Consider the following 20,475-nt stretch of genomic DNA (forward strand, 5'->3'; position numbering starts at 1 on the left):
AATTCCTATCAAAATCCCAGATTTTTTTTAGATATGGGCAAGACTATTCTAAAATTTATATGGAAAGGCAAAGGAACTAGAATAGCTAAAACAATTTTGGAAGAGAATAAAATGGGAAGAATCAATATACTTGATTTCAAGACTTACTCTATAGCTACATTAATCAAAATGTGTGTGGTGTTGGTAGAAGGATAGACATATAGATCAATGGAATGGAATAGAGAACCCAGAAATAGACCCATCCAAATATGCCTAACTAATTTTTGACAAAAGTGCAAAATCAATTCACTGGAGGAAGGGTAGTCTTTTCAACAAATCATGTTAGAGCAATTGGACATCCATAGGCAAAAACATGAACCACAACTTTAGTCTCGTACCTTATACAAAAATTAACTCAAAATTAACTCAAAATGGATCACAGACTTAAATGTAAAGTGTAAAGCTACAAAACATTAAGAAAAAAAAAAAAAAAACAGGAGAAAATCTGCAGGACCTAAGGTCAAGTAAAGAGCTCTTGAACTTAACACCAAAACATGAGCCATAAAAGAAGAAAAAACCTGATGAATTGGACTTCATCAAAATTAAAAACTCTTGCTCTGTGAAAGACTGTGTTAAGAGGATGAAAAGACAAGCTACAGAGTGAGAGAAAATATTTGCAAACCGTGATCTGACAGAGTACTAATGTCTAGAATATATAAAGAACTCTCAAAACTCAACAGTAAAAAAACTCCAAACAATCCAGTTAGAAAACAGGCAAAAGACATGAAGAGAAATTTCACCACCAGGATATACAGATAGCCTATAAGTATATGAAAAAGTGTTCAATATTATTAGTCATTAGGGAAATGCAAATCAAAACCACAATGAGATATCACTACACACCTATCAGAATGGCTAAAATATAAAAAATAGTGAAAATATTAAATGCTGACAACGTTGGATCACCGATGATACATTGCTGGTGGGAATGTCAAATGTCAAAATTCTGGTGGAAATTTTGAATGACAATCTAGAAAGCAGTTTGGCAATTTCTTTAAAAACTAAACAAACCACCATATGATCCAGCAGTTGCACTCCTGTGCATTTATCCCAGAAAAATGAAGACTTATTCACACAAAACCAGTACGTGATTGTTTATAGGACCGTTATAGTAAAAAACTGGAAACCACAGATGTCCTTCCATGGGTTAAACAAACTGTGGTACATCCATACCATAAAATGCTACTCAGCAATAAAAACGAACAAACCACTGGTAGAGGGCTATCCCCGTTGGCCTAGTGGTTAAGTTTGGCGTGCTCTGCTTCGGCAGCCTGGGTTTGGTTCTGGGCGTGGACCTATACCACTCATCTGTCAGTGGCCATGCTGTGGCAGCGGCTCCCATAAAGGAAAAAAGAGGAAGATGGGCAACAGATATTAGCTCAGGGCAAATCTTCCTCAGCAAAAAAGCAAACAAAAAATAAAACCCTGGTGCATACAACAATCTCGTTGGATCTCCAGAGAATTATGCTGAATGAAAAGGCCAATCCTAAAAGGTTACATACTGTATGATTCATTTATATAACATTTTTTAAATGACAAAGCATAGAAATGGAGAACAGATTAGTGGTTGCCTGGTGTTAAGGAGGCAGAGGGTAGTGGAGGTGGCTATAAAAGAGTAATGTGGGTTAAAAGGGTAACAGGGCATCCTGTGGTGAGGGAAATGTTCTATATCTCTACAGTATCAATGTCAATATCCTGGTTGTGATATTTTACTATGTAATTATGCAAGATGTTACTATCAGGAAAAACTGGGGTACAAGATAGCTGTTTGTATTATTTCTCATAAGTGCATGTGAATCTGAAATTACCTCAAAATAAAAACTTTAATTTGAGATATTAAATTTATTCTTAAAGGAGAAAAAACATCTTTGGTAGTGAGAAGAGTCACAAAACCCAACACCATCAGGATGCTATAATGATAGAGCATCACTGTCTGCTCAAGAGGGAAAGAAGGCACACAAATTGAGTTAGCGTAAAGCCACCCCTCCTCTGCACAGAGCCCACAAATTAGACCGAAAGCTGTAAAAACAGAAAAAAAAATTATTTTTGGAAACCATGGGTACCCTCTGCAATATAGAGTCTGTCATCTTCCCCTGGATTCTTCTTCAGAGAGACTACTTCATGCAGAGAACTTCTTCTATCCAACTTATTACGAGTTAAGCTGTATAAAAGAAAGTTTCCTCTTTGCTAGCGGGAGTTTGTTAACAGTGCATAAGTCTTCTCATAAGGTGAAAGAGGGCTCGGACCACTTCATTTTTGAAACTTTGTGTGTATTAAAAAATGAACACATTCCCAAATGATTACAAAAATGTTTGATTACAGTATATTTTGAAGGTCTGTCTTTAATAAGTTGGTTCTCTTGATGAACATAAAAAGATTAAAAACAAATGAATTAAATATCCAATGCAAGAAGTTAGAAAAATAACAGAACCTCCAAGAATGTAAAAAGAAAGGTATAATTAAGATAAGAACAAAAATTAATGAAGTGGAGCTGGGTATTTATCCAAAGAACTTGAAAACACCAATGCGTAAAGATACATGCACCCCTGTGTTCATTGCAGCGTTATTCACAATAGCCAAGACTTGGAAGCAACCTAAGTGCCCATCAAAGGACGAATGGATAAAAAAGATGTGGTATATATACACAATGGAATACTACTCAGCCAAAAGAAACGATGAAATCCAGTCATTTGTGACAACCTGGATGGACATTGAGGGTATAATGCAAAGTGAAATAAGTCAGAGGGAGAAGGTCAAATACCGTATGATCTCCCTCTTTAAGAAGTAGATAATAAAAACAACAAACAAACACATAGAGACAGAGATTGGATTGGTGGTTACCAGAGGGGAAGTGGGGAGGGAGGAGGGTGAAAGGGATAATTCGGCATATGTGTGTGGTGATGGGTTGTAATTAGTATTTGGGTGGTGAACATGATGTAATCTATGCAGAAATAGAAGTATAATGATGTACACCTGAAATTTATACAATGTTATAAACCAATGTTACTGCAATAAACAAAAAATTTAAAAAAAAATTAATGAAGTGGAAAATAAGCACTAGAAAGGATCAACAGGGCCGGCCCCATGGCTTAGCGGTTAAGTGCGCGCTCCGCTACTGGCGGCTCGGGTTCTGATCCCGGGCATGCACCGACACACCGCTTCTCTGGCCATGCTGAGGCTACATCCCACATACAGCAACTAGAGGGATGTGCAACTATGACATACAACTATCTACTGGGGCTTTGGGGAAAAAAAAGGAGGAGGATTGGCAATAGATGTTAGCTCAGAGCTGGTCTTCCTCAGCAAAAAGAGGAGGATTAGCATGGATGTTAGCTCAGGGCTGATCTTCCTCACGAAAAAAAAATATAAAAAAAAGAATAAAAAAAAAAGAGAAAGGATCAACAAAACAAAAACCACTTAGAAGACTAACAAAATAGACAAACTTATGGCATAATTGAGCCAAAACAAAACAAAGAAGACAAATAATGTTAGGAAGAAAATGGGACTTTACTATAGATAGAGTATAGTTTTGAAAAGTATAAAAAGAATATTAAAGATTCTGGAAAGATAGCAGAGTAGGAAGCACCAGGAATCTGTCTCTCCCCCTACGCAGCAATTGCACTGGCAGAATCTGTCTCATAAAACTATTTTGGAACTCTGGAGAAGGCTTGCAACTTCCAGGGGAAGATGTGGATGGCAAATTGTGATTAATTTTGGTCAATTTCAGATCTTAGTACAGTAGCAAAACCCATCCCCCACCTTCCAGACATGTGACAGGGAGCTGTGTGTGTGTTCCTCTGGCAGCTTGCACACAGCTTGCAGGAGTAAGAGTGGGCAAAAAGGACCCTGTCCTCTAAATGTCAGGGATCTGTGCTCTGATTGCAGATTGCTGCTTCTGATCACAGAGGTGCACAGGTGATCAAAGAGGTGATCAGCAATTGTTGCACCTCCCTCCATTGTTGCAAGCCCCTTCCCCTCTGGTTGAAGAGGCTACCAGGGGATTTAACGGGAATGCAGATATCTGTTTGAGATCTTGATTTCATTTCCTTTGGATAAATATCCCAAAGTGGGATTGCTGGGTCATATTTTAGTTTTATTTTTAATTTTTTGAGGAACCTTCACACTATTTTCCATAGTGGCTGTTCCAATTTACCATTTCCACCAACAGTGCACAAGGGTTCCCTTTTCTCCACATTCTCGCTAAGACTTGTTCTTTCTTGTATTTTTGATGATAGCCATTCTGATAGGTGTGAGGTGATATCTCATGGTGGTGTGGTTTGCATTTCTCTGATGATTCATGATGCTGAGCATCTTTTCATGTACCTTTTGGCCACTTGTATGTCATCTTTGGGAAAATGTCTATTCAGTTCCTTTCTGCCATTTTTTAATTGGATTGTTTGTTTTTTTGCCATTGAGTTGCATGAGTTCCTTATATATTTTGGATATTAACCCCTTATCAGATAGTTGGTTTGTAAATATTTTCTCTCATCCTGTAGGTTGCCTTTTCATTTTGTTGATTGTTTCTTTTGCTGTGAAGAAGTTTCTTGTTTTGATGTAATCCCACTTATTTATTTTTGCTTTTGTTGCTTGTGCTTTTAGTGTTATATCTACAAAAATCATTGTCAAAACTTATGTATAGGAGCTTTTCCCCTGTTTTCTTCTAGGAGTCTTACAGTTTCAAATCTTATGTTTTAAGTCCTTAATCCATTTTGAGTTAATTTTTGTGAGTGGTATAAGATAAGGGTTCAATTTAATTTTTCTGCATGTGATTATTTATTCGCCATTTATTGAAGAAACTGTCCTTTCCCAATTGTGTATTATTGTTTCCCGTGTCAAATATTAGCTGACTGTATATGCAAGAATTTATTTTTGGGCTCTTGAATCTGTTCCATTGGTCTATGTATCTATTTTTATGCCAGTACCATACTGTTTATTGTATTGTTGTCTATTTCTCCCTTCAGATCTGTTAGTATTTGCTTAATATATTTAGGTGCTCCAATGTTGGGTGCATATATATTTATGATCCTTATATCTTTTTGATGATTTAACCCCTTTATCATGATATAATGACCTTCTTTGTCTCTTGTTACTATTTTTGGCTTAAAGTCTATATTTTCTGATGTATGTATAGCTACCCCTGCTCTCTTTTAGTTTCCACTTGTGTGGCATATCTTTTACTATCCCTTTGATTTGAGCCTATGTATGTCCTTAATGCTGAAGTGAGTCCCTTTAGGCAGCACATATTGTGTCTTGTTTTTTTTTTTTTTATCCATCCAGCCACTCTATACCTTTTGATTGGAATATTTCATCCTTTCACATTTACAGTAATTATTGATAAGTAAAGACTTACTAATGCTATTATTGCTTTCTGGTTTTTTGTAGTTCCTTGTTCCTTTCTCCCTCTCTTGTTGCCTTCCTTTGTGAAGTGATGATTTTCCATAGTGGTATGTTTTGATTTCCTTCCCTTTATCTTTTGTGAATCTATTTTTGTTTTTTTGTTTTGTGGTTACTATGAGGCTTACATAAAATATCTTATATATATATATATAACAGTCTATTTTACACTGATAACTTGACTTTGATCACATGCAAAAACTCTATCCCCCTTTTATGTTTTTGATGTCACAATTTACCTCTTTTTATGTTATGTATTCATTATCAAATTATTGTAGCTATAGTTATTTTTTATACTCTTGTCCTTTAACCCTGATACTAGAGTTAAGTGGTTAACACACCACCATATTATACTATTAGAGTATTCTGAATTTGACTATATACTTACCTTTACCAGTATGTTGTATATTTTCATATGTTTTCATGTTACTAATTGGAGTCTTGTCATTTCAGCTTGGAGACCTCATTTCAGCATTTCTTTTAAGTGAGTCTGGTGATGATTAACTCCCTCAGCATTTTTTTTTTGAATGGGAAAGTCTTTCTCTCTCCTTCATTTCTGAAGTACAGCTTTGCTGGATAAGGTATTCTTGGTTGGCATGTTTTTTTCATTCAGCACTTTGAATATGTCATCTCACTGTCTCCTGGCCTGTAAGGTGTCTGCTGAGAAATTTGATCATAGCCTTATAGAAGTTCCTTTGTAAGTTACAAGCTTCTTTTCTCTGGCTGCTTTTAAGATTTTTTTTTGGCTTTGATTATTGACAGTTTTATTGTGGTGTGTCTTGGAGAGAATCTTTTTAAGTTGAGTTTATTTGGTGACATATGAAGTTCATGACTTGGATATCCATATCTTTTCCCAAATTTGGGAAGTTCTCAGCCATTATTGCTTTACATAAGCTTTCTCCCCCTTCCCCCTTCTTCTCCTTCTATAAATCCAATATTTTGTAAATTTATATCTTTTGATAGTATCCCATAGATCACATAGGCTTTCTTCACTCTTTTTCATTCTTTTATCTTTGTTCTCCTCTAACTGGATAATTTCAAAGTTTCTATCTTCTAACTCACAGATTCTTTCTTCTGCTTGATCCATTCTTCTGTTGATGTTCTCTACTGCATTTTTTCCTCCATTTTATTCATTGTATTCTTCAGCTCCAGAATTTCTGTTTGGTTCTTTTTTTATGATTTCTATCTCTTTGTTAAACTTCTCATTTTGTTTGTGGATTATTATCCTAATTTCCTTGAATTGTCTTTCTGTGTTTTCTTGTAGCTCATTGAGTTTCCTTAACTCAATACTAAAATAGGTATTTTGAATTCTTTATTGGGTAATATGCAGATCTGCATGTCTTGGGGATCAGTTACTGGAAGATTATTGTGATCCTTTTGTGATGTCATTTTTCCTTGATTTTTCATACTCCTTGAGGTTTTGTGTTGTGGTCTTTGCATTTGAAGTAGCAGTCACCTCCTCCAGTCTTTACTAACTGCCTTCAGGAGAGAAATACCTTCCATTTGCCCTTCTAGGGATTCTGAGACTTTCTCAAACCTGCTGTGGATGTGCAAGCTCCATACTTCTTGCTTTTTTGTGGCAGAATTCTTAAGATTGTATGCATTCTCTCAGTCCTGCAAACCACCAGACTGAGTGCTGATAGCCTCCTTTTTGTTTTCTCAAGGGTAGTGCTAAAGTTCAAATTTGTGTTATCTCCCTGGCCCACAGATTCAGGCCAGCTTTTTGCATGTACTCACCAGCCATCTGCCAAAGCTCACTCTTGCAGCTGCTGTTGAGAGAGTGCACAGGAAGTCAGCCACTGGCTGGGGGTGTGTTTGGGTGAGGCACGTGGAGTGCTAGGAGTGCCTGTGGGCCAGTTGGGGTGATCCACAGGCAAGGCATCCCCTGTGGCTGGTGAGCGGTCTTCTTGATGGAATCCATGATGCAATTAGGAGGATCCACATACCTTTAATGCTGTCTGAGAATCCTATATACTGCTCTCCCTGATTCTTCCTGCCCCCCAGGTCATGCAGCTCATGATTCAGTACTCAAAATTGGCCTGTTTAGCAGCATCCCACATAGCTGGGGAAACAGGTGCTCATTCACACACTTTCACTTTCCCCCACAGGAGAAATCATGGGCCAAGAAGGTATCTTTGGTCCTGAGCTATGCTGCCTTGGGGGATGCAAATAAAGTCAAACTGTTCCTCTTACCCTATCCTCTGCATCCAAGCTCATGTTTTTTTGCTCCAACAGTGTGTTGGAACTTCTCTGCTGGAAACCTATACTTCCACAAAGGCTCTCTTGTCTGTGGGTGATTGTCTAAGACAGTGTTTTACAGGTGCACCCAGACTGCAGCTGAGAGTGACTGGAGCTATGCAAGGATTCCCACTTTCACTATTTCTTTTCAACATAATACTAAAAGTTCTAGCAGAGCAATTAGTCAAGAAAAAGAAACAAAAGGCATTCAAATTCGAAAGGAAGAAGTAAAATAATCTCTGTTGCAGATTATATGATTCTATGTGTAGAAAACCTTAAAGATTGCACACACACACAAAAAACCTGTTAGAATAAATGGATTCGGTAAAGTAGCGGGATACAAATTCAGAATACAAAAATAAGTTGCATTGCTATATACTAACAATGAACAATATGAAAAGTAAATTAAAAATCAGTTCCATTTACAATAGCATCAAAAGAAATAAAATACTTAGGAATTAACTTAACCAAGAAGATGAAAGACTTGTACAATGAAAACTACAAAACATTGCTGAAAGAAATTAAAGATACAAATAAATTGAAACACATCCATGTTCATGGATTCGAAGACTGAATATCATTAATATGTCAGTATTACCCAAAGCAATCTATAGATTCAATGCAATTCCTATTAAAATTCCAATGATATTTTTTTGCAGAAATGAAAAACTCATCCTAAAATTTATATGGAATCTCAAGGAACCCCAAATAGCCAAAACAATCTTGAAAAAGTTAAAGGTCTCACACTTCCTGTTTCCAAGCTTACTACAAAGCTACAGTAATCAAAACAGTGTGGTATTGGCAGAAAGAGAGACATATAGAACAATAGAATAGAATAGAGAGCCCAGAAATAAACCTTTATATATATGACCAAATGATTTTTGACAAGGGTGCCAAGACCATTCAAGGGGGAAAGGTCTTTTCAACAAATGGTGCTAGTAAAATGGATATCTACATGCTAAAGAATGAAGTTGGACCCTTACCTAACATCATAGTCAAAAATTACATGTAAGACCTAAAACAATAAAACTCTTAAAAGAAAATAAAGGACAAAATTTCATGGCATTAGATTTGGTAATGATTTCTTGGATATGATACGAAAGGCACAGGTAACAAAAGAAAAAAAATAGAAAAATTGAACTTCATGAAAATAAAAAATTTTATGCATCAAAAGATACTATCCACAGAGTAAAAAGGCAACCCACATAATGGGAGAAAATATGTACAAATCATATATCTGATAAGGGACTAATATCTAGAACGTATAGAGAACAACTAAAACTCGACAACAAAAAACCAAACAACCTGTTTCAAAAATGGCCAAAGGACTTGAATAGACATTTCTCCAAAGATCTACAAATGGCTGATAAGCACATGAAAAAATGCTCAACATCACTATCAGGGAATTGCAGACCCAAACTACAATGAGATACCACCTCATGCCCTTTAGGATGGCTTCTATCAAAAAAACAAAACAACAAGTGTTGGCAAGGATGTTCCAAGGACAAATTGGAACCCTTGTGCACTTTGGTGGGAATGTAAATCAGTACAGTCACTATGGAAACTGGTGGTTCCTCAACAAATTAAAAATAGAATTACCATTATGACCCAGCAATTCCACTCCTGGGTATATACCCAAAGAATGGAAGGCAAGGTCTCTAAGAATTATTTGTACCCCCAAGTTCATAGCAGCATTATTCACAGTAGCTAAAGTGTGGAAGCAACCCAAGTACTCATCAACGGGTGAATGGATAAGCAAAATGTGGTATATACATAGGATGGATTATTATTCAGCCTTAAAATGGAAGGAAATTCTGACGTATTCTACAACATAGATGAACTTGGAGGTCATTAAGCTAAGTGACTGGCATAAAACAGACACCATGTACTTCCACTTATATGAGGTACCTAGAATAGTCAAATACATAAGGACAGAAAGTATCCTTGTGGTTGCCAGGGGGAGGGGAGAATGGTGAGTTATTGTTTAATAGGTAGAGAGTTTCAGTTTTAGAAGATGAAGAGAGTTATGGAGATGGTTGGTGGTGATGTTTGCACAGAAATGTGAATGTATTTAATACCACTGGACTGTACACTTAAAAGTGGTTAGGATGGTAAATTTTATGTAATGTGTATTTTACCACAGTTGAAAAAAGACATAAAAAATAATATTATGCCATTTCTTTTGAAAACTTAGATAAAATGGACAATTTCTTAGAAAAATAAAAATGGGAAAAATCTAAAGAAATGGAAGGAGAACCTATAGAGTAAAAGAGACTTAAGAGACATTAACTAAGCACAATGTGTAGACCTTATTTGTATCCTGATTCAAACACACTGAAGAAAATGCTGTTGAGAGACATGAAATTGAACAAAAAGAAAGGCATACCATATTCTTAAGACAGAAATGCTCAACATTATAAAGATGTCGTTTTCCCTAAGTTTATCTATAAATTTAATGTGATCTCTATAAATCTGCCAACATTTTTTTAAATTAGAGTTCTTACAGAAAAAAGTTTGTTTTTGTTTTTTTTTGTGAGGAAGATTAGCCTTGAGCTAACATCCGTGCTAATCCTCCTCTTTTTGCTGAGGAACACCGGCTCTGAGCTAACATCCACTGCCTAATCCTCCTCCTTTTTTACCGCCAAAGCCCCCCAGTAGATAGTTGTACGTCATAGTTGCACATCCTTCTAGTTGCTGTATGTGGGACAGGGCCTCAGCATGGCCGGAGAAGCGGTGCGTCGGTGCGTGCCCAGGATCCGAACCCGGGCTGCCAGTAGTGGAGCGCTCACACTTAACCTCCAAGCCACGGGGCCGGCCCCCAGAAAAAAGTTTTTAAAGTAAGAATAATCAGGAATTTCTGAAAAGAAGTTTAATGAGCAGTTATTAGTCCTTCTTGATAGTATAAAACCGCAATAAAACAATATGGTACTTGGACATGCATAGACTTACAGATCATTGGGACAGACTAGAAGGTCCAAATACAGTCAAAAATACTTCTAATAAGTTAAGATGACATTTCACGTCAGTAGGGAAAAAGATGGACTATGTAATCAATGATGTGGGGACACCTAGGTAGCTATCTGGAAAAAAAACATAAGTAAGTATCTCAAAATTATACCAGAATAAATTCTAGATGGATAAAATATGTGTACAAAATTAAGCCATGTAAGTAGCGTAAGAATTCATGGAATTTAAATAAATAATCAGAGTATTTTGCAAATGCAGAAGCCACAGAAGAAAAAAATAATACATTTTACATAAGGAACTATAAAAAGATAAGCCAAAACTGGGATACGATTTGCAATTTATTTCTATACAAAAAGCAAATTTCCCTTTAAAGAGCTCCTATATATCAATAAGAAAAACACCAAGAATCTAATGGACAAATGCACAAAACATATGAAAGAGATATGAAAATTTCATATAAAAGGAAATATAACTGGTCCTTAAACGTATGGAAGATGTTCAACTTCACTTTAGTAAGAGAAATAAAATTATGCTGAGATGCCATTTTCATGATTACAAAGATCACAGAGTTTGATAACATACCATGGTAAGTATGTTATCAAATTGTATTATCTTTGCCAGAAATGCTGAAAATGAATCTAAGTTTTCAGGAAACAAGGATTGAGAAACAAATTAAACACCATAAGAAAAAAAAAAGACCAATCCAGAAGACAGACATTCTGGATAACAACTGGCCTGATGATTTCAACAAATCAGTGTCATAGGAAAAAAAAAAGTATGTGGGAGGAAGGACTGTTCTAAATGGAAAAGAAACAAGAAACATGACAACCAAGTGCAACATGTAGTATTTGATTGGATCCTGGTTTGAAAAAACCAGCTACAAAATAAATTTTGGGATAATTGAGAAATGTTCAGTGTAGACTCGGCATTAGATGAACTAAGGAATTATATTTAATGCTATTATCACAACTTGCTGGATGTGATAAAGGTGTTGTGATTATGTAGGAAAATGCCTTATTTTGGGTTTGTATACTTGAGTCTTTAGGGGTAAAATGCCATGATGTCTGTAATTTACTTGCAAGTATTTCAGCAAAGAAGAATAGATGAAGCAAATATGACAATATGTTAACTATCGTTAAATCTAGGTGATGGTTATATGGATATTTATTGTACTATCTCTCTACTTTTGTGTATTTGAATTTTTCATAATAAATGTTAAGCACATACACAGAATAATGGTGCAGTGAAAACCCTGGTACATACCTTGCATGCTCGGTAAATGACTCCAAGGTCTGCTAAGCCCTATGCTAGGCAATATTGGAACATCTAGAAGGTGTTTTTCAAACTGCAGATTGTGACTTTTTAGTCGTTCCTAAAATTGGTTGAAGGAGATCATGACCAGTAATTTCTTATACATGAAATAGAATAGAAAATACCTAAGCGTTTTAAGCTAGTAAGGATGAATAGTACATGAAACTTTGTTATATGTATCAGTTACTTTTATACAAATGTGTGTGCGTGCTTATGATGTAAAATTCATTTTTGATTATAACCTACATGCAAAAAGTTTAATAAGTCGCTGAGATGGTCCAGTATTTTATACCAGAACTCACCAAAAATAGTACCTTCTTGAGTTTCAAATTCATTCTCTTAACTTAAATTTCTTTGACAATGCTTTGCTTGCTGTACCTTGGTTATCTGATGGATGAGCTAGACATGTTATTTTCTTTGTTTTGATTTTTCTAGTAACTGTGATTGCAGTTTTACCAAAAGAAAAGAAACAGAAAGATGAGAAGACCTTAATTCTTGGTCAAGCCGTGGTGGACCTTCTTCCTTTACTAGAAGGTCAGATATGTGATTTGCTTAAAAGCAGAAATAGAAAAGCTCATAAAATTTAGCTCCAGAGAAGCGCAAAAAGTCAGCCTCAATGAATTTGAGGGATTTGATGAAAAGATGAGCACATTTATCTCTGCCTAACCCTTCCTTTGGCTTTACTTGGTCTTCTTTTCACAGGAGAGAGTTCATTTGAAATGATGGTCCCATTGCACGCGGTGCCAGGCTCACCTTTAGAACCTCTTCGATCAGGTGTTAAGGTAATCAGAGTTTTAACTCTCAACACTTTAGCCTGCCATTCAGTCTAACAAGTCTGTCTGCTATTAAGTTTCAATTCAATTGAGTCCAATTCATCAAGCACCTTCTTTCCACAGGCACACATAGTGCTAGGTTCTGAGAAACAAAGATAAATAAGGCAGAGTCCTACTTTAGGAGTGCATAATCTACATATTATGGATTAAAATCTAGTGTGATTAAATGGTGGGGTCGGCCACGTGGGCACAAAGTAGGTATTGGTTACTTTCCCTGGGGGTAGATATAGAGAAGGCTTAACCATGGAAATGCCTCTTGAGCTATGTCCTGCTGGATTAAATTAGATATTACATGAATGCACCCAACACACTTTCTGGCATGGTAGCCTGCCTCTGGTTATTGGAGGAGGGGAAGCATGAATGGGTAGGCTGTGCCACTGGTTTGTCTTCTGGGCTGTTTCCCATTTCTTCTGGGGATCAGTAGCTTCTTGGGGCACTGCTTTGCCACTCTGCTACAAGTGCACTCACTCTCAGCAGATACCATAGCTGCCTTCTGTTTTGCACAAGTAAAGGAGAGAGCAGGGCCCAATTGATCCAACTATTCCAAATGCAGTTCCCTAATTAACCATTGTTGTAGGTCCCTTCCTGCTTCTTGCTAATTCTGACCTTGGAGCTGCCACAATCCATTATTTTAGGATGTGGTTGGTTTCTTCTAGTTTTGTTTTTTTGTAGATCTGATTTAATTTGCTTTCTGTCTTTCAAGGATTCCTAAAAATATGTAGTCCAGTGATGGTAATTCTTGTTTTCCAGGGCTATTACAGCATTATCGTTTTATTGGATATAAAGATATCATTTATTATCTTTCTGTCATTCCATGTGATTTATGCTGGAAAGAGCTATATGTTTGAGCCAGTCTGCCTTCCTTGGTCCAGTCTGCCAGCCTATGTACTGTTGATTTTCCTTAGATACCTACAGAAGAAAAGTTAGTCAAATGGATTGTCAGTCCTCATGATCTTTGCTCATAATATTCCTGTGCTTGCTTATTTTATATACTCAAGAAAACAATATGTGACAGTTAATTTGCATTTGCTTGAGAGTGCTCACTAATTATATATTTAAGCATCTACACTGGTTATTGTCAAAACTCAGAGACTAAAATCATATAAACCTGTACTTGGAAAGGAGATTCCAATTCATCTTCCAGTATTCCCTGTCTTGATTGAGTAATACAAGTTAGAAACCTTAGGGACATTTTCCTTATCCTCTCAGAGACATATTGACCGGAGATGTCACATTCTTCAATGCTTCTCTTTCTTAAAATCTTTCCTCCCTTTGGTGTTCTGATTTCCTGCTCACTGACTGTACTTTCTCAGGTTCCTGAACCGGATCTCTTTCCTCTGTCTGTCCCTTAAGTATGAATGTCTGTCCTTGGCTAACCTCTTCGTTTGTGTTTATACTCCTGGGGCGGGGGGTCATCCATGATTTTAACAGTCACCAGTATGTTGAAGACTTCTAATTCAACAGCTTCAGCCCAGACTCCTCTCCTGAATTCCAGAATGTCAAACTTTACAACCACCTACTGGATTTCTCTATAATGATGTCCCATAGGCACCTAAAACTCAACATTCTAAAACTGAACTCAGTATCCTCCCTTTAACTTATTCTTCATTTTATTTTAGTTATTTTGACTAGTGGTATCACATCCCTGTGAAATCATAGAACATACGTAGAACCTAGGTTACATCCATGACTGCTCCCTCAGACCCTAACTACAACTAATCACTAAATCTGTCTTTCACCAAATCCAGCTTTTTCTATCTCCTAAGTACCTTTGGACTCTCTCTTCTTAGCTTCATTGCTATTCTTTATTGCCTTATAGTCTCTCACCTGGAATATTACAAGTAGCCTTGTAACTGCTGTTGCCTTCTTCCAGTTCAGAGTGACTTAAAAGTGAATATGATCACATCTCTTCCCTTGCTTTTAGTACTGTGTGGTTCATGGATTCACCCACTGCTTACATGTTAAGGTCCAGATTCTTTAGCAGGCATGCAACAACTTTTATGATAGGAGCCTGTCCCTTGTTCAATCTCATCTCTCAGCGCTCCCTCCTTGTGCATTATGCTCTAAAATACATGAACTGAATACACAATGCTATTTCAGTCCCCTTTTATATAAACTCTTCTTTTTGTCCAGAATTATTTTCTCTTTTCTTCCTCTGCTTATCCAGATTGCAAACTCCTATTTATCTTGTGCAAGTCAATTCACATGTCACCATCTCTTACTCCTCCCCACTCCAATAATTAATTATTCACTTCCTCCTGGGTCCCCCTTGACTAGGGCATTTTGTACAAGTCTCTATTATAGCATTTATCATAAATAATGGAATTATAATGTGAATTCCATGATGAAAGAGGCCACGTCATCTTCATCTTTATATTCTTTGTGCTGTAGTAAAGTGCCTGGCATATAATTAGCAATCAATACACATTTTAAACCAACCTACCTTTTTAATGTATCCTGTGTGACAATGTCAGAGATATAGACATATATGTCTATATGTCTGTATATGGGTATATACATATATATTTGAAAAAGTATTTTCTTATTAAAAAGCACTGCATTTACCAAATCAGAATTACTATTGGAGACATAACTTGGGAATTTCCCATTATTAGGATACTTAATTCTTTAAAAATAATATTAATTATTCTTATTAATGTTGATTCCTAAGAAATAAAATGAAAATGAACAAATTTTTTTCTCCTCTCCAATTAAAAAAAACACTGGCTGTCTTGACTACCCTACTTGGATACATCGCTAACATCAAATATGGCAGCCCTTCTAAAAAATTCATTCCTAGAGCTTGTTCATGCTGCCAAAAATACTTTCTCATCTTTGAAAAATAGAAATATATTGAAGAATATGTTTTTCAAATATTTAATTAAAAAATCTAAAAGTTTTTTTAAACAGCACTACATTTAAATTACAAAAATAATCATAAAATATAGACTAGCAAAAAAAGCACCTCAATCTCACTCACTCCCTTACAAATACTATTAACATTTCAGTATAGAACCCTCCAATTCCTCTTCTATATGTCTTTGTACACATACTTGACCTCAGTATGTTAGAGGGGAAGGGCTCTAGCTTAGGGATAAGGTTTTGTTCTTGGCTTTTTCTCTAACTCATGGGACCTAAAGAAAGTTATTTGAATCTCCCATATGGAAATAATTAAACTTGACCTTCTTCCTTTGAACAGTCATATGAGATTAAAATGAGATAATGCAAAAAAAGGGAGGCCTCTGGTGTTTTCAAAATGCTGCATAATTTTGTTCTTTTCTAGCAGTGCAGTCTTGAAGTTAAAGTATTTGTGTCGGAGCCCTTATTGACCCCAGCCCAGATCTCAGGAGGCAGTCTGCTGAAGGTCACATTGGAAGCTGCCTACTCTGTGCCTGAATCCTTCATTCTACTAGGGCCTGTGCATAACTACATGGTTGGTCTGCAAGTTCCATCTGTTGGAGAGGTAAAGCCATACAGCCAGATATTTATGTAGATTTAAACACCCATATGGCCATCTTTTCCTTATGTGCTAACATTTCATTCAAAGCAAGCTCTGTTAATGGCTGAGATTTATTTTAGGCTTAAAAAAATAAAGCTTACTTCTGTTTTATATGTAGATGTTTATATTTATAGTTTACATATTACATATACATTACATATAATTTATATAAGTAAATACATATTTATAGTGGAAAATATGTAAAACATTTTAAAACTGACAACTTTTGAATGTATTTCTACACAAATTATTTTTATGCACATATTTTGTGGATCTTGTATAATGTACTTTATTATACAAAACTTTCTCTTAATTCTAGGTTATTTTCTTAGTCCAAATTTCTATAGAATGGTTGTATATAGGTCTTTTGAGGCTCTTGATAGAGATTTCTAAATTGCCATTTTACATTTTCAGTATAGAACCCTCCAATTCCTCTTTGCCATTTTACATTCCCACCAGCAGCACACAAGCGTTCTAATTTCTCCACATCCTTGCCAACAACTTATTATTTTCTGTTTCTTGTTTTTTGATAATAGCCATCCTAATATGTGTGAAGTGGCATCTCCTTGTGTTTTTTTTTTTTTTTTAATTTTTTATTTATTTATTTTTCCCCTAAAGCCCCAAGCGATAGTTGTAAGTCATAGTTGCACATTCTTCTAGTTGCATTTCCCTAATGACTAATGATGTTGAGCATCTTTTCATGTGCTTATTGGCCATTCGTATATCTTCTTTGGGGAAATGTCTATTCAAGTCCTTTGCCCATTTTTGCATTGGGTTGTTTGTTTGTTTGTTTTTTGTGAGGAAGATTAGCACTGAGCTAACATCCATTGCCAATCCTCCTCTTTTTGCTGAGGAAGATTGGCCCTGGGCTAACATCCATGCCCATCTTCCTCTACTTTATATGGTATGCTGCAACAGCATGGCTTGACAAGTGATGTCAAGCCCGGGATCCGAACCTGGGAACCCCCGGCTGCCAAAGCGGAGTGCACGAACTTAACTGCTAAGCCACCTGGCCGGCCCTGGGTTGTTTGTTTTTTTGTTGGTAAGTTTTAGGAGTTCTCTATTCTAACTGTCAATCTCTTATCAGATATGTGATTTGCAAATATTTTCTCCCATTCCATGAATTGCCTTTTTTACTCTATTAGTGTCTTTTGATGCACAAAAGTTTTTAATTTTGATGAAATCTAATTTGTCCATTTTTCTTTTATCATCTGTGTCTTTGGTGTCATAACCAAGAAATCACTGCCAAATCCAATGTCATGAGGCTTTTCCTCTGTATTTTCTTCTGAGAGTGTTATGGTTTTAGCTTTTACATTTAGGCCTTTGATCCATTTTGAGATAATTTTTGTATGTGGTGTTAGGTAAGGGTCCAATTTCATTCTTTTGCAAGTGGATAATTAGTTTTCTCAGGACTCTTTGTTGAAAAGACTGTTCTTCTCAATCCATATACAATATACCATTGAATGGTCTTGGCACACTTAATTTTGACAATTTTTTCCAGCATTCTTATTGTTTTTATGGAGGCACAGATTTTTGGAAGTCCTTGCTTTGCCATTCTAGAAATGACCCTTTTTCATGAAAGTTTTCAAACTTAACCCAAAGAACTAGAATAGGTGAGTTATAGGGTGTACCAATTTTAACTTTGACTAGAGACTGCAAAACTGCTTTCCATAGTGTACCAATTTACACTTCTATCAACTATGTATGAGACTACCATTCCTTTCACAATACTGTCAACACTTGATATTTTCAGACTTTCATTTTGCTGATCTGTGGTTTAAAATGGCATCCTATTGTTTTGATGTATATTTCACTTATGATTAATTATATCTAGCTTGTTTTTATTTAAACGTTGGATTTTCTAATTTTCCTTTCTATATATTGCCTATTTATGTCTTAACCAATTTTCTATTGCAAGTATATTTTATATAAATTATAGATATGAAGTTGCCTATATTTTTAGCCATTTGTCAGATTCAAGTTTGTTTTTTTGTGTGTGTGTGAGGAAGATCAGCCCTGAGCTAACATCCAATGCCAATCTTCTTCTTTTTGCCAAGGAAGATTGGCCCTAGACTAACATCTGTGCCCATCTTCCTCTACTTTATATGGGATGCTGCCACAGCATGGCTTGACAAGCGGTGTGTGCCCGGGATCCAAACCTATGAACTCCGGGCTGCCAAAGCAGAGCGTGCGCACTTAACCACTGCACCGCCAGGCCAGCCCCTTAAGTTTGTTTTTTAAAAGGTACATCATGACTATTTGCAGATGACATGATTTTATATATAGAAAACCCTAAAGAATCCACCAAAAAACTTTTAGAAGTAATAAATGAATATGGTAACGTTGCAGGATACAAAATCAACATACAAAAATTAGTTGTGTTTCTATACACTAACAACAAAGCAGCAGAAAGAGAAATTAAGAATACAATCCCGTTTACAATTGCAACAAAAAGAATAAAATACCTAGGAATAAACTTAACCAAAAAGGTGAAAGATCTGTACACTGAAAACTCTAAAACATTGCCGAAAGAAATTGAAGAAGTCACAAAGAAATGGAAAGATATTCCGTGCTCTTGGCTTGGGAGAATTAACATAGTTAAGATGTCCAAGCTTCCTAAAGCAATCTATAGATTCAGTGCAATCCCTATCAAAGTTACAACAACATTTTTCACAAAAATAGAACAAAGAATCCTAAAATTTATATGGAACAACAAAAGACCCCGAATAGCCAAAGGAATCCTGAGAAAAAAGAACAAAGCTGGAGGTATCACACTCCCTGATTTCAAAATATACTACAAAGCTATGGTAACCAAAACAGCATGGTACTGGCACAAAAACAGACACACAGATCAATGGAATAGAATCGAGAGCCCAGAAATAAATCCATACACCTATGGGAAGCTAATTTTTGACAAAGCAGCCAAGAACATACAATGGAGAAAGGACAGTCTCTTCAACAAATGGTGCTGGGAAAACTGGACAGCCACATGCAAAAAAATGAAAGTAGACCATTATCTTACACCATACACAAAAATTAACTCAAAATGGGTTAAAGACTTGAACGTAAGACCTGAAACCATGAAACTTCTAGAAGAAAACATGGGAAGTACGCTCTTCGACATTGGTCTTAGCAACATATTTTCAAGCACCATGTCTGACTGGGCAAGAGAAACAATAGAAAAAATAAACAAATGGGGCTACCTCAAACTAAAAAGCTTCTGCACAGCAAAGGAAACCATCAAAAAAATGAAAAGACAACCTAACAATTGGGAGAAGATATTTGCAAACCATATATCTGATAAGGGGTTAATCTCCAAAATATATAAAGAACTCATACAGCTCAACAACAAAAAACTAACAACCCAATTAAAAAATGGGCAAAAGACCTGAACAGACATTTCTCCAAAGAAGATATACAGATGGCCAAAAGGCACATGAAAAGATGTTCAACATCATTAACTATTAGGGAAATGCAAATCAAAACTATAATGAGATATCACCTCACACCTGTCAGAATGGCTATAATTAACAAGACCGGAAACAACAAGTGTTGGAGAGGATGTGGAGAGAAGGGAACTCTCATACACTGCTGGTGGGAGTGCAAACTGGTGCAGCCACTATGGAAAACAGTATGGAGATTCCTCAAAAATTAAGGATACAACTACCATAAGATCCAGCTATTCCACTGCTGGGTATTTATCCAAAGAACATAAAAACACCAATGCGTAAGATACATGCACCCCTGTGTTCATTGCAGCATTATTCACAACAGCCAAGACTTGGAAGCAACCTAAGTACCCATCAAGGGACAATGGATGAAGAAGATGTGGTATATATACACAATGGAATACTACTCAGCCACAAGAAACGATGAAATCCAGCCATTTGTGACAACATGGATGGACACTGAGGGTATTATGCTAAGTGAAATAACTCACAGAGGGAGAAGGTCAAATACCATACGATCTCACTCATAAGTAGAAGATAACAACAACAACAAACAAACACAGACAGACAGAGATTGGATTGGTGGTTACCAGAGGGGAAAGGGGAAGGGAGGAGGGTGAAAGGGATGATTAGGCACATGTGTGTGGTGATGGATTGTAATTAGTATTTGGGTGGTGAACATGATGTGATCTATGCAGAAACAGAAGTATAATGATGTACACCTGAAATTTATACAATGTTATAA

At 36.2% G+C, this 20,475-nt stretch overlaps 1 protein-coding gene across 1 annotated transcript in view; it reads left to right on the forward strand.

Annotated features, from left to right (window-relative positions):
- Positions 1 to 20,475, forward strand: part of CFAP70 (cilia and flagella associated protein 70) — a 108,554-nt gene that overhangs the window by 11,133 nt on the left and 76,946 nt on the right. Inside the window, exons 4-6 of the mRNA XM_087432042.1 lie at positions 12,385 to 12,483; positions 12,652 to 12,731; positions 16,066 to 16,245. Of these exons, the coding sequence (XP_087288168.1) occupies positions 12,385 to 12,483; positions 12,652 to 12,731; positions 16,066 to 16,245 (359 nt within the window). The remainder of the gene's footprint in view (positions 1 to 12,384; positions 12,484 to 12,651; positions 12,732 to 16,065; positions 16,246 to 20,475) is intronic.

This window comes from Ceratotherium simum, chromosome 6, assembly GCF_057802395.1.
Source record: "Ceratotherium simum simum isolate JZ-2026a chromosome 6, ASM5780239v1, whole genome shotgun sequence".
NCBI lineage: Eukaryota > Metazoa > Chordata > Mammalia > Perissodactyla > Rhinocerotidae > Ceratotherium > Ceratotherium simum.